Below are 23,674 nucleotides of genomic sequence, written 5' to 3' on the forward strand. Positions count from 1 at the left end.
CCCCTTTTAGATTTTGCAGAGGCTGTAAAATTGACTGTGGAGAAGACAGAGCTTTCATTGGAAATGCCTGTATTGCTGTAGACTGGGACCCTACAGCCCTTCACCTCCGCTATCAGACATCACAGGAAAGAGTGAGTGCTGAGTTTGGGGTGACAGAGCGGCCATAAGGTTGTGAGTTTTATATGGGAAGTGTTCCCAGTTTAACTGTGTCATAACAATATCATATCATATTATAACATAAAATCAGAAAAATAATTAGTGCCATTCTCTGTGGCACTTGATATACTGGCATGTCTGTCTGGCTTTCATGCCGCAATTTCTAGATTGTTTTGGGGCATTAAATATTAATAACAAATCTTGAAACTAAACAGTGTAATTAAGAAGTTATAGGGGGTGCTGGAGAGATGGCTCAGAGGTTAAGAGCACTGTCTGCTTTTCCAGAGGTCCTGAGTTCAAGTTCCATCATCCACATAGTGGCTCACAACCATCTATAATGAGATCTGGCGCCCTCTTCTGGCATGTACATGCAGGCAGGACACTATAATAAATCTTTAAAAAAAAAAAAAAAAGAGTTTTTGATCTAAGCCATTCTGATGGCTGTAAGGTAAAATCTCAGGGTCATTTTGATTTCCATTTCCCTGATGACTAAGGCTGTTGAGCATTTCTTTAAGTGTTTCTCTGCCATTCGATATTCCTCTATTGAGAATTCTCTGTTTAGCTCCGTACCCCATTTTTTAATTGGATCACTTGATTTGTCGCTTTTTAACCTCTTGAGTTCTTTATATACTCTGGATATTAGCCGCTCTGGATATTAGGGTTGGTGAAGCTCCTTTCCCAGTCTGTAGGCTGTTGTTTTGTTCTGAGGACAGTGTCCTTTGCTTTATAGCTTTTCAGTTTCATGAGGTCCTGTTGATTGATTGTTGATCTTAGAGCCTGTGCTGTTGGTGTTCTGTTCAGGAAGTTGTCTCTTGTGCCAGTGAGTTCAAGGCTCTTCCCCACTTACATGCTGGAGAGGATGTGGAGAAAGGGGAACCCTCTGTAAACTAGTACAACCACTCTGGAAAACAATCTGGCACTTTCTCAGACAGTCAGGAATAGCGCTTCCTCAAGATCCCGCTATACCACTCCTAGGCATATATCCAAAAGATGCCCAAGTACACAACGAGGACATTTCCTCGACCATGTTCATAGCAGCTTTTTTCGTAACAGCCAGAACCTAAAAACAACCCAGATGACCCTCAATGGAGGAATGAATACCGAAATTGGGGTACATTTATATGATAGAACACTAAAAGATCATCCTGAGTAAGGTATTCCAGAAGCAGAAAGACACACATGGTATATATAAGTGGATATTAGACATATAATATAGGACAAACTTACTAAAATCTGTACACATAAGGAAGCTGGGCAAGAAGGAGGACCCTGGGTAAGATATTCAATCCTCACTCAGATAGGCAAACAGAGCAGACATCGGAAGAGGAAAAAACAGGGAACAGGACAGGAGTCTACCACAGAGGGCTCTGAAAAACTCTACCCAGCAGGGTATCAAAGCAGATGCTGAGATTCTTAGCCAAACTTTGGGCAGAGTGCAGGGAATCTTATGAAAGTAGGGGGAGATGAAAGACCTGGAGGGGACAGGAACTCCATAGGGAGAGCAACAGAACCAAAAAAATCTGGGCATAGGGATCTTTTCTGAGACTGATGCTCCAACCAAGGACCATGCATGGAGATCACCTAGAACCCCTGCACAGATGTAGCTCATGGCAGCTCAGTGTCCAAGAAGGTTCCCTAGTAATGGGAACAGGGACTGTCTTTGACATGACCTCAGTGGCTGGCTCTTTGATCACCTCACCCTGGTGGGGGAGCAGCCTTGCCAGGCCACAGAGGAAGACAATGCAGCCAGTCCTGATGAGACCTGATAGACTAAGATCAGAAGGAAGGAGAGGAGGACCTCCCCTATCAGTGGACTGGGGGAGGGGTGTGGGAGGAGATGAGGAAGGGAGGGTGAGATTGGAAGGGAATAAAGGAGGAGGCTATAGCTAGGATACAAAGTGAATAAACTAATTAATAAAAAAATTAAATAAAAAAAAAAAGACGTTAATAGGGGCCCAGGTGCCACTGCCTGGAATCTCAGTGCTCAGGGAGAAAGAGGCAGGAAGGTCTCTGTGAGTTCAAGGCCAGCCTGGTCTACAAAGCAAATCCAGAACAGCCAAGCTTACACAGAGAAACCCTGTCTTAGAGAAAAAAAAAATGTCACAGGGGTACAAAGAAATGGCTCAAAAATAGTTAGGAACACCTCTACTCTTGGAGAGGACCTGGGTTTGGTTCCCAGCACCACATGCCAGCTAATAATAGGAGTCTGCAACTCCTGTTTCAAAGGATCTGGTACCCCTCTTGTGACTTCCAAGGGCACTGCATGCAGACAGTACATAGGCCTATCTGCAGACCAACACCAATATACGTAAAAATTTCTGAGACAGGGTTTCTCTGTGTAGCCTTGGCTGTCCTGAACTGGCTGTGTAGACCAGGCCGGCCTTGAGTTCACAGAGATCCACCTGCCTCTCTTCTTCACCAAGTACTGGAATCATAGGTGTATGCCACTGTGCCCAGCTAAATCTTTTGTTGTTGTTGTCGTTTTGTTTTATTATGTATCAATGATGGTTGTGAGCCACCATGTGGTTGCTGGGGATTAAACTCAGGACCTCTGGGAAGGCAACCAATGTTCTTAACCTCTGAGTCATCTCTCCAGCTCCCCTCCCCTTTTTGTTTTTTTAATTAAGATTTTTAAAGGAAGTTTTAATGGCTAGAGAGATGGCTCAGCAATTAAGAGTATTTGCAACTCTCACAGAGAACCTGGGTTCCATTCCAGCACACACATCAGCTGGTTTACAACCACTTGTAACACCAGCTCCAATGGATCTGATGCTCACTTATGGCCTCATTTACACAGATACTCAACAGAGAAACACACATAGCACATAAATAAAGCATTTTAAATTTTGTTTTGTTTTGTTTTGTTTTTTGAGAAAGGGTTTCTCTATGTACTAGCCCTGGCTGTCCTACTTTATAGATCAGGCTGGCCTCAAGCTCACAGAGATCTGCCTGCCTTTACCTCCTGAGTGCTGAAATTAAAAGTATGCACCATCACACTTGGCTAGGAATTTTTAAAATTAATCTTTTTAAAGAATTTGTTAGGTAATGCACATCTGTAATTCTACCGCTCAGGATAAGGCATGTGTAGGGCTCTAAATTAAATTTCCAGAATCTAAAAGAAAAGGAAATATCAGAAATAACTTAATGGAGAAGTTGTTAGCATTTTAAAATGATGCCCACGTGTACACACCAGATCTTATATGAAAGAGTTTATGCAAGGGAAGGGAAGCAGAAGAGTTAGGACCTAAGTGGTGATGAGGGCAGAGAAAGAGACAGAGATGGGGGAAGGGGTACCCCAACAGAAAAAGGGGAAAAAGCAAGAGAAGAGGCAGGGGTCCTTTTATCCCTGGCAGCAATGACATCACAGGTGCCCAAGCAACCCGGGAGTGAGCTAGTGTATCAACTTGTGAACAGGTAAATAAAATTTTAGAAGTTTTTAATGGATTATAGTGTGTTCATTATATGTCTCTTAATTTGTCAGAAATTTTCTTTTACTTCTTTAAAGTGTTTTCTTTAAATAAGTTAATAATAGTAACTGACTAATGTCTTTTTGTTTTTGTTACATTTACTCATTATTTCATGGTGGGGCATATGTATGTAGTTGTCAGAGAACAACTTGAGAGACTAGCTCCCTCCTGCCATGTGAGTGTCAGGATCAAACTCAGGTCTTCTGGCTTATCCTCTGAACCATCTCACCAGCTTTACTTTTCTAGCTTTTTATGTTGTTGAGGAATGGGAGAATTAACTAATTCATGGCCTACTATCCTGTTTGGATTCTCAATTATAACACCATAAACCCAGGTCTTTTTAGCCAAGAATAGATGTACTATGGACTCTCTTTGGTTCGGTTTGGGTTTTGTTTTGTTTTTCAAGATAAGGGTTCTCTGTAGCCCTGGCTATCCTACAATTTGCTCTGTAGAGGAGGATGGCCTTGAATTTAGAGATTTGCCTGCCTCTGCTTTCTGAGTACTGGGATTAAAAGGGTGTGCCACCTCTACCTGGCATACTGTAGACCCTTGCCAAACAAACAAACGAAAAAGATCACTAGGCTCAGCTGGTCATAATAGTACACCCCTATCATCCTAGCACTATATTGAAGCAGGAGGATCAGGAGTTCAAAGCCTGGATTAAATACACTGCAAGTTCAAGGCCATCCAAGGTTGCATAAGATCTTGTCTGAAAACAGGGTCAGAGGAAGAAAGATATTACTAGGCTAAAAGCTAAGGAAACTCTGAAAAGGTATTATAGATCCTTTTAAAAGGTATATATAGGTATTATAGATGCTCACTGTAACAAGGCATTTCAAAAACTTTAGCCATGCATTCTTTAAAGAAGGAAAATTTCAGCAATGGGTAGACTTACAAGTCTTAGCACAAATTATAATAAGACTGTAAGACCTGGGGTCTCACAGCTCAGGAGTTCAAGATCGCACCCTTCCCAGAAACTCCTCCAGACCACGACTCGTTGTAAAAGCAAGAGGTTTAATTTAACCATTGCGCAGTGGGGTCACCCCTGCTGCTCAGCAAAGAGTGGCACTGGGAGACAAAGGCCTTTAGGTTTTTAAAAGAAAAATTGCGGGAAATTCGAAGTTGCAGTCTTGGCAATTTAGGACTGGATGAGGAAGCTATAAAGTAAGATAATTGGTTAGTCTTAGGTGCTCAAGCTTGGCCAGTCCTGCCAAGTATGGATGCAGCTGCAATTGAAGGTGGGGGTAGTTAGCTCATCCTTTGGCTGGAGGTCAGGAGCTACTCAGAAGAAGGATTGAGGGCGTCTGGGTTCGTTGCTAAGAAACACTATCTTGAAGACAAGGGTCCGGTCGTTCTTTTTGTTGAGTGAGGGTCATTGTTTGCTTGCTTTTTTTATATCTGTCCTCACAGATAGGGTCACATTCCTCCGTTCTCTGGAAAGGTACTAAGAGGCTTTAGCTTAACCTGAACCTAAAACTCAAAACTATAGGCTTTAGAAGACATACAGGTTACAAAGTTAGTCTAACCGTTTCAAGACATTATCCTAACAAGGCAATCTCTATCAAAGATAGGAGATTATTTAGCTCTCTATATCTCTTCCCCTTTTTAAGCAGCCTGTTATGCAATCTGAGAGGTTCTGGAGGACCATCACTTACCAGAAGAGCCTGCATGTAACCTGTCATTCTCACTCCACTCCCACTTTCAGTGATACATCACAGAGGGAACTCCAGAGCTATTGAGATGGCTTGCTGGAGAATGGAAACATGACTAATCTGGGCTCTTACTAAATGTAGTTCTTGTCCCTGCTTAGAGGGTCATGCCTAGAGCTTGGTACACAATTGAGGTTATTACTCATTTGAATTATGTTTTTAGTTCTGTGATTCCCATCTAGTTTTCCTTAGGAAATAGTACTCTGTTCACTATATAGCATTCTTTTTAAATAGTAAATAATTAGAAATGTATTTACTCCAAATTAGAAGTATGGTTAAATAAAGTGTGATGAATTCATTATATAAATTATTATGTAGTCACTGAAAATAATGAATATTGATTTTTTTTTTACTATATAGCAAAATAAAGTTTTTAATTTTGTAAAAAAGTTTTAATATTTTTATTCATTGATAATTTCTCAGATGTATAAAATGTATTTTGAGTATATCCACCCTCAACTCCCCTCTTTCAAGCTCCTACAGCAGGTCTCTCTTTGTGTTCCTGGTGCTTATGGAATCCAGAAGAAGTTCCTTGGAACTGGAGTTACAGATAATTGTGAGCTACCTTGTGGGGCAGTCAGTGCTCTCACCTGTTGAGCCATCTCTCTGGCCCCACCTTTTAAATTTTTAGAGTGTGTGTGTATACAAGTTCTTGTGCATTCCATGGAATGTGGCAGTCAGAGGACAAAACCTATGAATTGGTTCTTCTACCTTATGGGTTCTGTGCAGATTGTCAGATTGGGCAGCAAGTGCTTTTACCCACTGAGCCATCTCACCAACCTAAGATAGCAAGTTTTATGGGTGAGGTTTTGGGTATTTTTGTTGTTTGTTTAACATCAGGTGATATTTTTGTCTGATTGGTTGGCTGCTTTTTTGAAAGAGTTTTGCTGTGTAGTCCTGGGTGTCCTGAAATTCACTTTGTAGATCAGGTTAGCCTCCGACTCAGAGATCCACCTGCCTCTGCCTCACAGTGCTGGTTTTAAAGTCATGTGCCACCACACTTGGCAAATAGCTACAGGTTTGGAACCTACACCCCAGACTCCACTGAGGATCACTCAGGCTTTTTAACACCCATTGGAAGGGGCTGAGGATATAATTCAGTTAGTAGAGTGCTTGCCTAGTATATATGTGTGTAGCCCTGCCTTTGACTCCTAGCACTACATACCAGCATGGTAGCAGATGTCTACAATCCCTGCACTGTGGAGACTAAGGCAGAAAAGTCATGAGTCCAAGGCCAACCTGGACTAGAAAGACCTTGTCTCAAAAATGAAAAGGGTAAAAGAAAATCTGTCAGGTTTTTTTTTTGTTTGTTTTTGTTTTTCTGAGATAAGCTGTCTCTATGTAGCCCCAGCGGTCCTGGAACTCATTATGTAGACCAAGCTGAACTCTCAGAGTTCTGCCTGCCTCTGCCAAGTGGTGGGATTGAAGGCCTACACCACAGGCCCTGTCAGTATCTTGATGGTGGTTTCCTTTTGTTAAGGGTATAGGGCTGATGGGCGGTGGTGGTGCACACCTTTATTCAGGAGGCAAAGGCAGGCAGATCTCTGTGAGCTACACAGAAAAACCCTGTCTCAAAAAACAAAAGGATATAGGGCCATGAGATGGCTCAGCAGATAAGGGCACTGTTGTCTTTGTTATTAATATTTACTATTGATATATCTTCTAGTAAAGCTGTGGTTAAATCTAAACAGCTGTATAACCAAATCACCACAGAGAGACTAGGATTTATTTAATTAACCTAGAACACAATGCTGGGCTATAGTTATTCCATCCTAAATCTCCAAGCCCACATAGTTTCCTTCCATTTAGATTTCACCCATTATACTTGCTTTTAGTGATATCTTAGGTCTGGTTCAGTTCATTTCTCCAAGTCGTTACAAGACCTCTCCTCTAGCTTCTCTCCTCTTCCCCTCTTACTCCTTCCTCTCCTCCAGCTCCTCCCCTCTCCCTCCTACTCCTTCCTCTCCTGCTTCCTTCCTCTTCTCCCACTCTGAATCAGGATGTTCCACCCTATCCTCTCCATTGTTCAACATTGAGGCTGGTTGTTTTAATTGACAAATTAGAGAACAAATGGTGGCATGTTTACACAAACTTGAGACAGGTGATGCTTAGAATAAGTATCACAATGTAATGTCCGGTTGAAACCAAATAGTGGGGGAGAAAAATCAGTATTCGAATGAACAAGGATAAGGTGTATACATTCCAAAAGAACATTCTACCAACAGGGCACTTAACAGTCAAGCCTGACACCCAAGTTCAATCCTCAGAACCCACAGGGTAGGAAGAACAACTGATTCCCACAGATTGTCCTCTAACTGCCACACATACACATTCGTACACATAATACCAAAAAAGCAAATAAATAAAGCAAGAAGATTTGTTTTAAAAGAATATGAAAGACCAGGCATAGTTCTGCACACTTTTAATCTTAAAATTAGGGAAGCAGAGACAGGCGGATATCTGAATTCAAGACCGTTTTGATCTATATAGAAAGTTCCAGGCTTTAGCGTGTGTGTGTGTGTGTGTGTGTGTGTGTGTGTGTGTGTGTGTTACACATACAAGGTTGTAAGATGGCTCAGTGGTTAAGAGCATTTAGCAGGTGGCTTACAACCATCTGTAAATCTAACTCTAGGAGATCCAACACACTGTCCTGGACTCCGGGCACCTATACTCATATGTGCACATTACTCTACACAAACATATATATAATTAAAAATAAAAGCAAAAGTATATAAAAGATTTCTATCTTTTTACAATTTTGAAGAGGGTACTTATAAACAATACATTATTTGGATAGTAGTAGAGGATCTAACTATGGACCCAAAGAGGTAAAAGAAGTCTTTATCATTAAAGGAAATTGTATTGATGAATTTCAAAAAATGTTTTTATCACTCTTTCAGTCCCCACCTACCTATATAGCCCATAGTAGTAAAAAAAAAAAAAAGAAAGAAAGAAATAGCATTTTCTACTAGTATAGCATAGCATAGATATAAATTTTCATAGATGTGGTGGCAGACGCCTGTGATCCCAGCACTCAGGAAGCACAGGCAGACGAATGGATCTCTGAGAGTTGGAGGCCAGCCTGATCTACAAAGCAAGTCCAGGACAGCCAAGGCTACACAAAGAAACCCTGTCTCAAAAAAAGAAAAAAAAAAAAAAAAGAAAGAAAGGCCACTATGTTTTTATATACTTCTGTTCATGCAAAGCTGATGATCCTGATATAGGGGTGTTTTGTATGTATAAAAATCATGTTGGGGACCAAAAATCAACCTCAGGTCTAATTCCTCAGGAGCTGTCTACGTTGGTTTTATTTTGTCTGTTTTATTTGAAACAAAGTCTCTCATTTATTGATCTGAAATTCACCAGTTAGGCTAGGCTAGTTGGCCATAGATCCCAAAGGTCTGTCTTTCTGCCTTCCCAGCGCTGAGTTTACAAGCACATGCTACCACACTCAGTTTTTGTTTGTCCTCTAGGGAATTGAACCCAAGTTCTCATGTGAACACATGGCCAGCACTTTTTAGACTGAGCTGTCTCCCCAGCCTGCTGTAGTCTTTGTTTTGTTGAGGCCTGATCTCACTATGTCACCCAGGCTGGTCTTAATGTAGTGATTCTCCTACCTCAGCCTCCTGAGTGCTAGGATTACAAGTGTGTACACCCACCCAAGTTTCCTTAGCATATCCACTTTTCCTTAAGGTGAGAGAGAGAACCACAGTAGCACATGCTCACAATACCAGTACTCAAGAAGTTAAAACAGGAAGATTAGGAATTTGAGGCCACTTGGCTACCTAGGGTGGTCAGTGCCAGCCTGAACTCCATAGCAAGACCCTGTCACAGAGAAACAGAAATAGACTGAAAGACTGTTAGTGCTTTGTTACTATCAATTTTGTTTTCAGAGCCAGTGACTCTAACAAAATTTCTTTTTAATTATAAACACATACTTTCCCCCTGAGGTCCGCTTAAATGAAGTTCTTTAGACCACATGGTGATACATGGATAAAACCTTCATTGCCCGATGAACTCCAACCTTGATAGTTCATTGGCATGTTTGACAGCCTGTGACTCACATGTCTCTGTAGGGAAAAGTCTCACCTGAAAACCTGCAATAAATCAAATGACCTAAGTTGTGCCAATTCATAATCCAAGCAGCCCAGTGTTCCCAAGAGTTTCAGAAAAGCTAACATAGGAAATTGCTTCAGGTGAAGATAAATGCTTCACTTGTGGAGGAGGGGCAGTGAGTGTGGACACTGGGATCTTTGACAAGAAGAGGCAAGCATTGTTAGATTTGTTAGTCCAGACTCTGTATAAAGTCTCAGCCTTCAGAATCGCTGATGGCATGCCTTTCCTACCTTCTCATTCATAGTAGAGACAAGCAAGTCTTGTCTCCATGGTTCTTGATTGTTTCTTAGGTTGTAGGCAAGAGTATGAGATCTGGGGGAGAAAATCTTTGACCGTTGCTATCTTGGTCCTTCCTTCTCTCCCTCATCTATGTCCTACTTTACCCCTTCCCACTCCCTTTATGCCATCTCTTTTTGTTTGCACTTTGGTTTTTCCTTTATGATGCTAGAGATTGAAGCCAGATCCCCAAAACACCCTAGGCAAATACTCTACTGCTGATTTACACTCCCAGCCCTTGCTCCCTCTTCTTATACTTAACTCCTTCTTGTCCCAAAGCTTATCATACTGGTTACCTGGACCTGAAAGTTTTAGCCAGAAATTAAAGATTGTATCAACAAATGTATTACTCATTAAGGTTGCTCTTCATATTGTTGCCATTACAGAAAAAAGTACTTCCATTGAAGTGAGGCAACTCGGTGGTAGAGTACCTGCCTAGCATGCATGAAGGATTCCAATCCACTTTACCCTACACCCTATGCCCCCTCCATAAAGCAGTCGTGAAACATAATGATGCCTAGGATTCTGCTAAGTCTGTTACATGTTGGTATGCAGATGAGTTGTATATTGGGATTTCCTCATGATGAGCTTTTCTTGGTCTTTTCTTATTTCATCCAGATCTGGCATCAACATTACATATTATTTTTCCTAACTCTGTTACATATGCAGCATTTCAGTACTTCTTTCTTCCTAAAATCTAAATAGTTTACTCTTACTACTCTTTTTCTTGAAGGCTAGTTCACATCTAAACTGTCTTAAGGATTTAAAATCTGTGAATAAACAGGAATTTTAACTCTTTGTTGTTGTTATTGTTTTGTCATTTCGAAGGATCCAGAAAAAAATTTCAAGAGAAACAGGTCACCAGCTGGAGAGTAGCTTAGTTGATAGAGTGCTTACCTAGCGTGCATAGAGCCCTGGGTTCACTCCCCAGCACAGCATAAAATTGTGTGTGTTGCCACACAGCTGTTTTCCCAGGGCTATGCAGCATGCATGCACACCTACTAACCCCGGGAAAAGAACCCCTACATTTGAAAGTAACAGTTACACCAAAGTCCAACTTGATGAAACACTGAGGTGTTTTTTTTTTTTTGGGGGGGGGGGTACTAACGGGTATGGGTTAGGGATTATTTATAGAAACAGGTATTGAATTATACAGCTACATAGGGGACTAGAAAGTGGTTAAGAGCACAACTGTCTTTTCAGAGGACTCTGGTTAGTTCAATTCCTAGTACCTACATGGTGCCTCCAGAGGATCTGCCCTCTTCTGACTTCTGGAGCTTGCTAAACCTGCAGGTGGCTGGACACATCAAAAAAATCTCTCAGCATTTTGGCTAGTCTTCTCAGCCAATTGTTGATTGTGGGGGTGGGCACTTTGAAGATATTACAGGTTTCAGCTCTATGTGAAGTTTGTTTACCTCCTGAATCTGATGAGCCTTCCTGTCTACCTCCTGAAGGGAATATGTATGAGGGTGTTTTTCCTGCATATATATCTGTACACATATACATGCTTGCAGAGTCCAGAAGAGGGCACCAGATCCCTTGGACATGGAATTACAGAGAGTTATATACCATGTAGGTCCTGGAAATTGAACCCAAGTTCCTCTGGAAGAGCAGCCAGTGCTCTTAATGGCTGAGTCATCTCTTAAACTCCATGGTAAGAAAGATTCCATTCTAGGGAGGTTGCTGTGCAAATAAAAGGGAGGATCAAAAGCTCAAGGATATCTTCAGTTACATAGTGAATTCAGGACGAGCTTGAACTACATGAGACCCTATCTCAAAAAAAAAAAAAAAAAAAAAAGTAAGCCTGGCACAGTGGTGCATGCCTATAATCCCAGCAGTCTGGGAGGTAGAGGTAGGCAGATGGTAGATCTCTGTGAGTTCAAGGTCAACCTGGTCTATGAAGTGAGTCCAGGACAGCCAAAGCAATACAGAAAAACCCTGTCTTGAAAAAAAAAGAAAGAAAAAAAAAAGGTCTAGTTTTATTTCTGGGCATTTAATCCAGGATATTATTGGTAGGATGTTTTGTGTGTGTGTGTGTGTGTGTGTGTGTGTGTGTGTGTATTCTGTTGCTCAAAGACTATAGTTTGGGTTGCGTTTCCCCCCACCCACAGTACAATTCTGTTTCAATCCTGTTTCCTCCTGTAGGTTGTAGAGGAGCATGAAAGTGTGGAGCAGAGTCGGCGAGCACAGGCTGAGCCCATCAACCTGGACAGCTGTCTCCGTGCCTTCACCAGTGAGGAGGAGCTGGGAGAAAATGAGATGTACTATTGCTCCAAGTGCAAAACTCACTGTTTGGCAACCAAGAAGCTAGACCTCTGGAGGCTCCCTCCAATCCTGGTGCGTGAATAGCCCTGCCTGTACGAGAGGAGTCATCTGTAAAGGAGAGAAATCATTAACAGGATTTGGGGGCTATTTTTTAGGATAAGATACTTCCTGTAGCTATGTTTAGAAACTTTTCTATCTGGGTATTGTGGCACACAGCTGTAATCCCAGAATTTGAGAGGCTATGACAAGAGTATCACAAAAAAATTAAGGCAAGCCTAGGCTAAATCATGAGTTCCAGGCTAGCCTCAACTACAAAGCAAGGCCCTGATGAAGGAAATGAGAGAACGAGAGCGAGCAGAGCTCTGATGTGGCTCAGTGGTTGACAGTGCATTTTGTTCTTACAGAAGACTTGAGTTTGGTTCCAAGCCCCAGGGAGAATCTAATACCTCTAGCCTCCTCTGTTACCTGTACTCCTGTGCACAAATATCCACAGAGATACACAAACACATGCTTACAATTAAAAACAATGATCTTTTTCTTTTAAAAAATGGATGAATGAATGAGTGAACTTTTCTGTGCAATATTTTTATGTTGAGCCTGGAGTGGTGATGCACTCCTGTAGTCCCAGCACTCAGGGAGGCAGAGGCAGGCAGATCTCTGTGAGTTCAAGGCCAGCCTGGTCTACAAAGAGAATCCAGGCTACAGCCACAGCTACACAGAGAAGCCCTGTCTCAATTTTTATGTTGAATAGAGAAATTAATTATTCTAAAAATATGTGCTGTATCCTGTAACTGAGCTTAGAGCCTTACAAGAGAGAAAAGTGATATAGGCCAGTAACTGTAATCTAGTGCAACATGAGAAATGCTATAAATGTATTGTAACCTGGTGAATTTGAATTCCAAAAAAGAATGAAAGCCCTTCTAGCCCCACAAAAGAGGAAGTTGTAGGCTAGCCCATACTTAGGCTGTAGGAGAGCTCAGGAGAAACTCAGGAGCTTCCATGTCCAGTGAATAGAGTTGAGTGGCTGTACACGTCTCTGTGGTGTGTGTATGAAAGCACACCAAGGCTATGTTCTCCTAGATTTGTTTGAAGAGCTTATGAAGACAGATTAACTTAAGGAAGCACTTTCTCATCATGGAGACTCAATGTCTGTAATGCAGCATTTGGGAGGGCCATTTCTTCAGGCCAGCCTAAGCTATAGAGGGAGACCCTGCCTCAAAAATAGACAGGTAGAGAGAGAGAAAATGAGAGATGTAGAGGTAGCTCAGATGAATAAAAGTACTTGCAACACAGCCTGAGAATCTCAGATTCAGAACCCCAGAATCTTACATAAAAGCCAGACACAGGAGCTCCTCCACCAGAAGATGGGAGACTCACTGGAAATTCCTGTGCCAGCTAGCCTGATTGTGCTCAGCAGTGAAAACAGGAGAGAAAGACATTGTCCTCTGGGCTCCTTCCTTATGCGTTTACAAGTAGTCCAGACAGTACAGAGGAAGGGAGGGAGAGAATGGTGTGCTGTTCTACACCTAGCAATACTAGGATGGGGAGTTGTGTTTTGTGTATATGTGTTTGTGTGCATATGCCTCTCTTCAGGGACTCTAGCCCTACTATACAGTACTAAGCCCTCAGGTACTGTCTGTGTACCTCCTCGTGCTTTCAAAACCAGTACCACCCAGGTGACTCTTACACTCACGCTAGCAGCCTGAGATGTAGTCGTAGTCCTCCCTGGACTGCAGCTTCTGTGCTGACCCTGAGGAAATACTCTCAGATTTACAGTCCTCAGTGATGCTGCTGTCCTTTTAAAGACAGCTAATTTCTCAGCCCCAGCTAACAAGCATTAAGTGTCACAGCAATGCAAAAGTTTTACTTTAGTGATCCATAAATCAAAATATCACACAGACATTCTTGATAGAGTCTGAACTTCCCTCTGAAACTTCACAAGTCAGGCCTCCCATCATCTGCACTAGCTCGAAGCTTCATCTTCTCTGTTAAATTTTCAATGAACCTTCAAGCCCAAAGTTCCAAAATGTTTCACAATCCTCCCCAAAACATATACATGGTCACAGTAATACCCAACTCCTGGTACCAGTTTACATCTATTACTATGATGAAATACCATAACCAAAATCCATTTGGGGAAAAAGTTTATTTTTCGTATACTTCCATCACAGTCCATCATCCAGGGAAGTCGGGGCAGGAGCCTGAAAAGAGGAACTCTGGAGCTGTGGAAAAGCAATGCTTACTGGTTTGCCTGTTTTCTCAGTTGGGAATCTGTCTTCCCAACTGACTCTAAGCTTGTGTCAAGCTGTCAGAAAACTAGCCAGCACAGCACACACACTCCTGTGTAGGGGTCAGAAGGTAACCTTGTGAAGTTGAGTCTCCTGTCACCTTTATTGAGTTCTGGAGATCAAACTCAGATCATCAGATATCAAGTCCTTTAGTCCACCACCATGCTACCTTATTTTTTGAAAACAGGTCCTCTCACCAAACTTCATCCTTTTGGCTAGGCAGAAGTCTTGTTTGTCTCTACCCCATCACTTGCTCCAATCTCACACCGTGTCCAGATTTTTACATGGGTGCTGGGGATCAGAGCTTAGGCCCTATGCTTGCATAACACACATTTTATTGACTAAGCCATCTCCACAATCCAGTGCAAGAATTTTTTTTTCTTTTGAGACAGGGTCCTCCTATGTAGCTGTGGCTAGTCTGAAACTTACTGTATAGACCAGGCTGGCCTCAAACTCAGAGAAATCCACCTCCTTTTGCCTCCCTGGTGCTCAGATTAAAGGCATGCACCATCACATCCGGTTCCAGTATTAGGATATTTTTTAATTTATTTTCACTTTTTATGTATGGGTGTTTTTGTATGCATGTATGACTGCACCACATATGTCATGTGAAGTGCCCCCAGAGACCAGAAGAGGGCATTGGATCCTCTGAAAATGGTTTTTTAGATGGGTGTTAACTGCCATGTGGGCACTGGGAACCAAACTTGGATCCTCTACAAGAGCAACAAGTGCTCTTAACCTCTGAGGCATTTCTCCAGCCCCAGTACTAGGACATTTTAATAAGAATGTGGCATGTGTCATCATCCTATTGTAATGTGAAAGGAAATGTAGATTTTTCTTTCCATGATCTTTATAGCTTTTTAAGGATGAATACACATGAAATTAATAACATTTATTTAACTAGCTCCAGAAATGAAAACTGAAGGAAAGGAAGACATGGGCAGGGGCAGATCTGGGACCTGGTAGGTGAGAGGGAAGGGATTTTTTAAGTAAAAGGTCTGACTAATATTCAGTTAAATGCATAGATTTTTTTAATCTCAGGTTTGATGACCTTGCCAATTGCATATATGCATATCACATAAAACAAGGAATAAAAACATTTTATTTAAAACATATGTTTGAGATTGTTAACAATGTACAAATGTTACCTGTTCTTCAAAACCCTTGAATGCAATTGTTCCTACCTTTTCTTCTTCAGATTATTCACCTTAAACGATTTCAGTTTGTAAATGGACGGTGGATAAAATCACAGAAAATTGTTAAATTTCCTCGGGAAAGTTTTGACCCTAGTGCTTTTTTAGTACCAAGAGATCCAGCTCTATGCCAGCATAAACTTCTCACACCCCAAGGGGATGACACCTCTGAGCTAAGGATTTCAGCAGGAGATGTGAAGAAAGTAGATGTCCAGACTTCAGCAGGGGAGGAGGATGTGCTCCTGAGCAAGAGCCCCTCCTCACTCAGTGCAAATATCATCAGTAGCCCAAAAGGTAAGGGAAGGGCGCTCGTTTGTCACACACACCCCACCCCCCCTTATTATGGTCTTGCTGTGTAGTTCCAGCTGCCTTCTGTTCTGGACCAATATTTTGATGAAGTGAAGAAACTTATCTGCAATTATAGCTCTCTGTATTTCAGCTTTGTTATTTTTAGCACAAGATAATAGCCTGTTAATAGCATACAAAAGCCCCACTTCTAAACATAGAGCCAGACTAAACTCCTGCCCACTTAATGCCTTAAAATGGGGCTTAAATTTCCACACGTGGTGATGCTCGCCTTTAATCCCAGCACTTGGGAGGCAGAGACAGGCGGATTTCTGCATTTGAGGCCAGCCTGGTCTTCAGAGTTCCAATACAACCAGAGCTACACAGAGAAATCCTATCTCAGTGAGGGGGTGGGGGATCGGTAATTTTTTTTTTTAAAAAGTCCCTTACCGATGTCTGCTTGGGTTTTAGTAAATTCCAGATATAGTCAAATTGACAGCCAAGAAAAAAGTGTATGAATACACAGTCAACACTTTATATGTACATTTAGGAAGCTATCTTCAGAGTTAGCATTTGGTATCAAACTTAGCTTGTGGCATTTGGACTTACAAATCTTTCCCTCTTTCACAGGTTCACCTTCTTCATCAAGGAAAAGTGGAGCCAGCTGTCCCTCCAGCAAAAATAGCAGCCCTACCAGCAGCCCAAGGACTTTGGGGAGGAGCAAAGGACGGCTCCGTCTGCCTCAAATTGGCAGCAAAAACAAATTGTCCAATAGTAAGGAGAATTTGGACGCCAGCAAAGAAAATGGAGCTGGGCATATTTATGACCTGGCTGACACCTTGAGCCGAGGACATGTGTTGGGAGGCAGCCAGCCTGAGCTGGTCACTCCTCTGGATCATGAGATCACTTTGGCCAATGGATTCCTTTATGAGCATGAGGCAAGTGGCAATGGCTATAGCAATGGTCAGCTTGGAAACCATAGTGAAGAAGACAGCACTGATGACCAAAGAGAAGATTCTCATAGTAAACCTATTTATAATCTATATGCAATTTCGGTAAGTGATGTATTTTGTAGATTTCAAAAAACAGTGTAATCAGGGCATGGTAGCATATGCCTTTAATAGCACTTGGAAGGCAGAGACAAGTGGATCTCTGAGTTCAAGGTCAGCCTGGTCTCCAGAGTGAGTTCCAAGACAGCCAGGCTACACAGAGACAGAGAGACCCTGTCTCAAATCAACAACAACAAAAAAGGTCAAAGTTTTCAATGGTTTGTTTACTTGTCTTCATTCATTCATCAACTACCATTGTTTTAGAACTTGCTTACTTGCTGAGCATTTAAATTTGGTGATAGAAAAACTTAACAAAGAAAGCTTGGCCTCCTGGACAGACTCCAAGCTCAGTGTGACTTAGAAGGTGGCCATGTAAACCAGTAGTGGTGGCATACACCTTTAATCCTAGCACATAGAAGGCAGAGACAGGTGGATCTCTGAGTTTGAGGGCAGCCAGGGCTACACAGAGAGACCCTGTTTTGGGGGAGGGGAGAAAGATGACCGTGTATTTAGTGTAATTTGATTCAGGTTCAAATAATCCTGTATTAAGTATTTTTAAGAAAATTTTTTTATTTTAATTTTAGTTTTTATTTTTAATTACAGTTTATTCATTTTGTATTCCCCATGCAGCTCCCTTCCCCCCTCCCCTCCCAATCCCACTCTCCTTCCCCCTTCTCCACCCATTTCCCTCCCTAAGTCCATTGATAAGGGAGGTCCTCCTCTTCTTCCTTCTGATCCTTCTGATAGGCTATATCAGGTCTCATCAGGAGTGGCTGCATTGTCTTCCTCTGTGGCCTAAAAAGGCTGTTTCCCCTCTCAGGGGGAGGTGATCAAAGAGCAGGCCAATCAGTTCTTGTCGGAGACAGACCCTTTTCCCATTACTATGGAACCCACTTGGACACTGAACTGCCCTGAGCTACATCTTTGCAGGGATTCTAGATTATCTCCATGAATGGTCCTTGGTAGGAGTATCAGTCTCAGAAAAGACCCCTGCAGGGACTGCCTCTGACATGAACTAATTGGCCTGCTCTTTGATCACCTCCCCCTGAGGGGGGAGCAGCCTTACCAGGCCACAGAAGATGACAATGCAGCCACTCCTGATGAGATCTGATACACTAGGATCAGAAGGAAGGAGAGGAGGACCTCCCCTATCAGCAGACTTGGGGAGGGGCATGCGTGGAGAAGGGGGAGGGAAGGTAGGATTGGAAGGGGAGGAGGGAGAGGTTTATGGGGGGATACAAAGTGAATAAAGTGTAATTAATAAAAATTAAAAAAAAAAAAAAAGAAAAGACCCCTGTGCCCAGACTTTTTGATTCTGTTGCTCTCCTTGTTTTTTCTTTCTAAATAACTGTTAGAAGGCCAGACTTAGTGACATGTGCTTCTGATTTTAGCACTTGACAATCTCAAGTTTGAGGACAACCTGGACTATATAGCAAGACACTGTCTTAAAGAAAAAAAAATCACAAATAATGTGAAATAGGATTTAGATTTTGTTTTGTTTTAAAAATTAGGTGATTGTAAACATTTTTTTCCTTACTACCTAATGATCAGTGTTCTCTTGCTCAGATCTTAGCACCATGCCTGGCTGCAGTACTGTTAATTACTAACATATCATCACTCTCTTCTCTCTTTAGTGCCATTCAGGAATTCTGGGTGGGGGCCATTATGTTACTTATGCCAAAAACCCAAACTGCAAGTGGTACTGTTACAATGACAGCAGCTGTAAGGTAAATATTCTCAATCTTTATTTAAAGTTAGAAACAGAATGTCAACAAATTTGGGGAACAACGTATTGAAATAATATCCCTGCTGCTGAGCAGGAAATGATGTGTTTGTGTGAAGGTCTCTACCATTATTCTTTTCAGTGTTAAGGAAGCAAAGGTGATGGGCAAACTGGGGACAGGCAGAAAATATGAATAATGAACAAAAAGAAGGTGCTAGTTAATGAGAAATTCAGTCTTGGGTCCTCTGTCTGTCTCCCCCATGCCCTACCCACCCATGCTGAACGTAAAACCCAGGGCAGCACATGTTACACCTTTGATGGAGGTGGAGGCAGGAGGATCAGGAGTTTACGGTCATAGTCCTCTACCTAAATGAGTTTAAGGCCAGTCTGGGCTACATGAGACAGTGTCCACAAAAAAAAAAAAAACTCTCTAATCTCCCCAAATATATATAAAATATTTGTTTATTACTGTATTTATTTATTTTTATTTATTACTATATTGTTGAGATTTAGAGCATTCCTTTGCCTATGATTAGAATGTTTCCTCCAAAACAAAGATGGAAAATAATGAGGCTCTTATTCAGGGCAGGTGTGAGATAGTTGATTGAAGCAGTCAGAGTTAGTCTAGACTAAGTTAAAGACAGGTGGTCTTCCTGTGAAACATTAAGAGCCAACACAGCAGTGGCTTTTTGATTAAAGGCTTTTCTTGTCCCTTCAGGAGCTTCACCCTGATGAAATAGACACCGACTCTGCCTACATTCTTTTCTATGAGCAACAGGGGATAGACTGTGCACAATTTCTGCCAAAGATAGATGGCAAAAAGATGGCAGACACAAGCAGCATGGATGAAGACTTTGAATCTGATTACAAGAAGTACTGTGTATTACAGTAGCCACCACTCCGGCTGCTAGGTGTGCTGGTGGTTAAGGGAGGGGACTCCCTGTGGCTGGCGTCTGGCAGAATCATCACTGAAAAGCAGGCTAAGTGTAGTTGTTTTATCCTGTGACCTGAAGCACAAATAAAAGTTCTGATTAAAATAGCAGTGAACTTTAAGAATAGTAATAATTTTGTTTGGAAGGCTCTCGCAAGCTGTCTGGTAGAGAACTTTCAGGCAGATCCCAGCATTAGCCTGTAAACAAGAGGGTTTGGCACCAATCTCTTGGGACCAATTAAGAATTTAATTGTGCTTGTCCAGATAATGAACAAACTTGTAGTGAGTATAGAGTTTACCAATAATCATAACAGGATACTAAGGATTTCCTTGGAATCAAAGTTCAAAAAAAAATTGTCATGTTGTCTGGGGACAGATGACATGATATGCTACCTCCTTTTTCCTGAAGTTTCATTCCGTTGTATTGACAAATGGAGAAAAGCAAGATCATGCAGGGGTGCGGATGATTCTTACAGTACGGACAATTTTTTGAACCATTTTCCTGATCTTCCTGTCTTTTTTGCTTCTTGTTCTTGTTGAGTTTGTGTTTGGAACTGATGGGTGGCAGAAGCGTGTGGCAGTTGGTCTCTCAGACTGTGTGCACTCTGCCCAGTCCAGTGAAGTCCAGCGTCCACGGCCTCCTGTAGAGATGCACTGCCAGGAGTGCGCCACTCCAGGGTTTGCACCGTGGTCCCCGTGCCAGTGCTGTACCAAGAGCTTCCAGGAAGGTAGGCAGCTGCCAAGCCAGGCGTGCTTCCTCTCAGTAGTGGGTTTCTCTTTGTTTCTCGCTTTGCACTTTAAAAGAAAGAACACATGCAGACAGTTGTGCTTATACTTTAATGGCTCTAAGGGCTATCAACTAACTCCGTGAGAGTGTAAAATTTAAAAACAACATCCAGCGTCGATAGTTAATAAGCATTGTTAAAGAAACTGCTGGGTTTAGGAAGCAAATTCTAGTTTGCGTGTCTGTTCCTTACCAGCTTTTTTTTTTTTTTTTTTTTTTTTGCACTAGTCATCAAAAATTATATCTCTCCACTCACTTTTTTTCTAATTATTCAAAACTGGAAAAAAGTATAAATGTTATTTATTTCTGGCAGAATTTTTCCCTGTCTTGTGTTTTAATATATAGTCAAAGGAAAACTTCATCTTATTTTTGGTCCTTTAAAAAATTCATCAAGACTCTGGAAGTTGATTTTCATCTGCTGTCAGCTCTCCTCACCCTGCCTCCCCGATGGATAGTAAATACCAACACAGTTAGTGCTCGTGTTCAGTGGCAGAGGCCAGTGACAGCCTGCGTCTCAGCACAGTTGGAAAAGTCTTCAACAACTGCCTGGGTTGGTAGCCTTTCCAGAAGAGCGGGTGCACTTAAAAGGAAGGAGTGGCCTAAAGGAGTGATGAATGAAGTCACATAAAATGCATACTTCATAGACTCAAGGTTTTCAGTATATGAAATTGTCCATTCCTACCTGGACAAGTCCCATGAAAAGTGGAAGATTTTCAGTAATTTCCTTACAGATGTTTTAGTTGAGCGGGTAGCACAATATACTAATGTTGTTTGATCTGTGTTTGTTATATTGGTTGTAATTAATTTTTTAAATTCAAGAACTAGCAGAAAATTTATTAAATTAACTATTAACTACATTCACCTTGTAAATTTCTGTATAAAACTTGTTGACAATGCACTGACCTTAGGAAGACGTTAATGTACATAGAGTGTAAATAAGATAGTGCTGATGTACTGAAATATGAACTGTATAAAAGTATCGGTCATTGTATATGGTGTGCACTGTTTATCTGTAACTACCACCAAACAAGTTAAACACTGCAGCTGTCCACATGTGGTTTTTCCTTGTACAAGTAAACACAAAAGTCTGTTTCTTCAGCCTTCCTTTCTGTGATCCTGTTTTAATTCTTCAATGTGCATACTGCCAATCCCATTTACACAGAGAATCATCTACCTTAGAGAAGGTGGACACTGTTGAGTAGAAGGAGGCACCTGCAGTGACGAGGTGAATTTTACTTAAATATGGCTCACATTCACAGAGTAGAAAGCTGTTATAAAATGAAAAGTCATGAGAGAGGCCATATATTAGTTTTCATACTGATTAGGAAATAAGACAAAAACACTTTTCATTTATATAATACCTTGAAATGGCCCTAATTGTGGGGACAAGGGTTTGGAGCTCTAAACCAAGAAACTAGGGAAGTCCCTGGTTTCCCTTTTTTTTTTTTTTAATTAATTAATTTATTTATTTTTTAATTTATTTTATTGACAGTCATGGTGGCCCATACCTTTTCTTCTGGCACTAGATAGTCAGAGGCAGGTGGATCTCTGTGAGTTTAAGGCTATCCTGCTCTACAGAGTGAGTTCCAGAACAGCAAGGGCTACACAGAGAAACCCTTTCTTGAAACCCCCCCAAATTTTTTTTTTTTTTTTTTTTTTGTATATGTGTATGTGATTTGTAGTTGTCCAAGGGAGCCAGAAAAAGCTGTTGGCTTCCCTGGAGCTGGGATTTATGAGCCCCTGACAGATGCTGGAAACTAAGCCCCAGTCCCTCTAAAAGAGCTATGAGTGCGGTTTTGTTTTTAATTAAGTGTATATGTATTTGTATATGGGTATGTGCATTTTTGAGTGCAAGTGCCCACGGAGTCCAGAAGAGGGCATTGTGTAAGCCACTGCTTGTGGGTGCTGAGAAACAGATGGAGTTCCTCTGCAAGAGCAGCAAGCATACCTAAGCACTGAGGCTTCTCTCCAGCACCCCTGGTGTCTTTCTGAGAGCTCTGCAAGGACACCTTTGGCACTATAAGAACATGAATGGCTAGGGCTGTCACTTACCCTGTAGTAATTTAGCTCCTACTATAATTTTATTTACCTATAAAATTCAAGTATCTAATATGCAAGTTTACATGAAGTGAACTACATAAATGTCATGGTAAGTATTCAGTGTGAAAGTCTGTCCCTGGGGCTGGAGAGATGGCTCAGAGGTTAAGAGCACTGATTGCTCTTCCAGAGATCTATGAGTTCAATTCCCAGCACCACACAACCATCTATAGTGAGATCTGGTGCCCTCTGCTGGTGTGTAGGTATGCATGCAGGAAGAACACTGTATACATAATAAATAAAGCTTGAAAAAAAATCTCTCCCCGTAAGATTCTGTCCTATTTGCAGGGAGGTTATTGCTTTGTTTGTTTGTTTGTTTGTTTGTTTGTTTGAAAAAAAGCTTTAAGTATACTGGGACTAAGCAAATTTAATGACTCTCAGCTCACATTCTTCAGAAATAGCCATACACATTAAACATACTAACAATGAACTGTTGAATCAGTAGCATTACCAGTTTGTTTAAGAAGGAAACAAAGTATATCTCAGAAAGCCCTGACAACAGCACCGCTTCTCAAGTACTAGTCTGCATTCCTGGCTTCAAAGGCCTTGAAAGGACCAGTGAGTGAAGCAAGCCTTGGTTCTTCCTTGCAGCCTCCTTGAATCAGCAAGTAGTTGATTTGTCATAGTGTGGCTATTTTTTAAACATTACTGCATAATTTATTGTTGGGACAGGATGTGCAAGTGGGGAGATCAGACTATAGATTGCAGGACTTGGTTTTTTCCTTCCACCATGTTGGTCTAAGGGGGCTTGGTGGCCAGTCTCCCCACTCCCGGTCTCACCCCTGCCCAACTGCTTTACAGGCTGAGAAGCTTCCTGGAATGAGCCAGGGTGTACAGCTTGAGAAACAGGGCTCTCAGTTTATCCTGATGGTGTATGTAGGTCCCTGAATGTTCATATTGTAAAGTAAAAAATGTCATTCCTCTGTGGTCACAGACCTGCTCAGGACAAATCAACTAAAAGATTTGCCAATCAATAGAAGGCGAGATAGCAGATAAATAAGAAGCATAGATTCAGACCTGTAGAAAGCAGGTTGGAAATCAAAGACCAGGTCTGGCCATGGGTGAGGTGAGAAGCAGTGGAACCTAAAATTCTTGGGGTGTGTATGTGTGTATAAAACTACATCTGGTTGTTGTAGGAGATCATGGGTCCAGGTGTTAAATCTTTCCCTTAAAAAAAAAAAAAAAGAAATCAAGACATTAATGCAAGCTATCCCATTTAGAAATGAAAATGGAAAATGAAAAGCCGGATGTGGTGCCTAGCCTGTAATTCCAGCACACTCAGGAGACAGAGGCAAGAGGATCACAAGTTTGAGGCCAATCTGGGCTACATAGAGC

General features: G+C 41.6%; 1 protein-coding gene across 1 annotated transcript in view; it reads left to right on the forward strand.

Moving 5' to 3' along the window:
- Positions 1-21,340, forward strand: part of Usp32 (ubiquitin specific peptidase 32) — a 135,759-nt gene extending 114,419 nt beyond the window's left edge. Inside the window, exons 29-34 of the mRNA XM_021648365.2 lie at positions 11-131; positions 11,870-12,061; positions 15,476-15,764; positions 16,386-16,810; positions 18,439-18,531; positions 19,246-21,340. Coding sequence (XP_021504040.1) covers positions 11-131; positions 11,870-12,061; positions 15,476-15,764; positions 16,386-16,810; positions 18,439-18,531; positions 19,246-19,419 — 1,294 coding nt within the window. The 3' untranslated portion in view covers positions 19,420-21,340. The remainder of the gene's footprint in view (positions 1-10; positions 132-11,869; positions 12,062-15,475; positions 15,765-16,385; positions 16,811-18,438; positions 18,532-19,245) is intronic.
- Positions 21,341-23,674: the final 2,334 nt, after the last annotated feature.

This window comes from Meriones unguiculatus, chromosome 7 (assembly GCF_030254825.1).
Source record: "Meriones unguiculatus strain TT.TT164.6M chromosome 7, Bangor_MerUng_6.1, whole genome shotgun sequence".
Lineage (NCBI taxonomy): Eukaryota > Metazoa > Chordata > Mammalia > Rodentia > Muridae > Meriones > Meriones unguiculatus.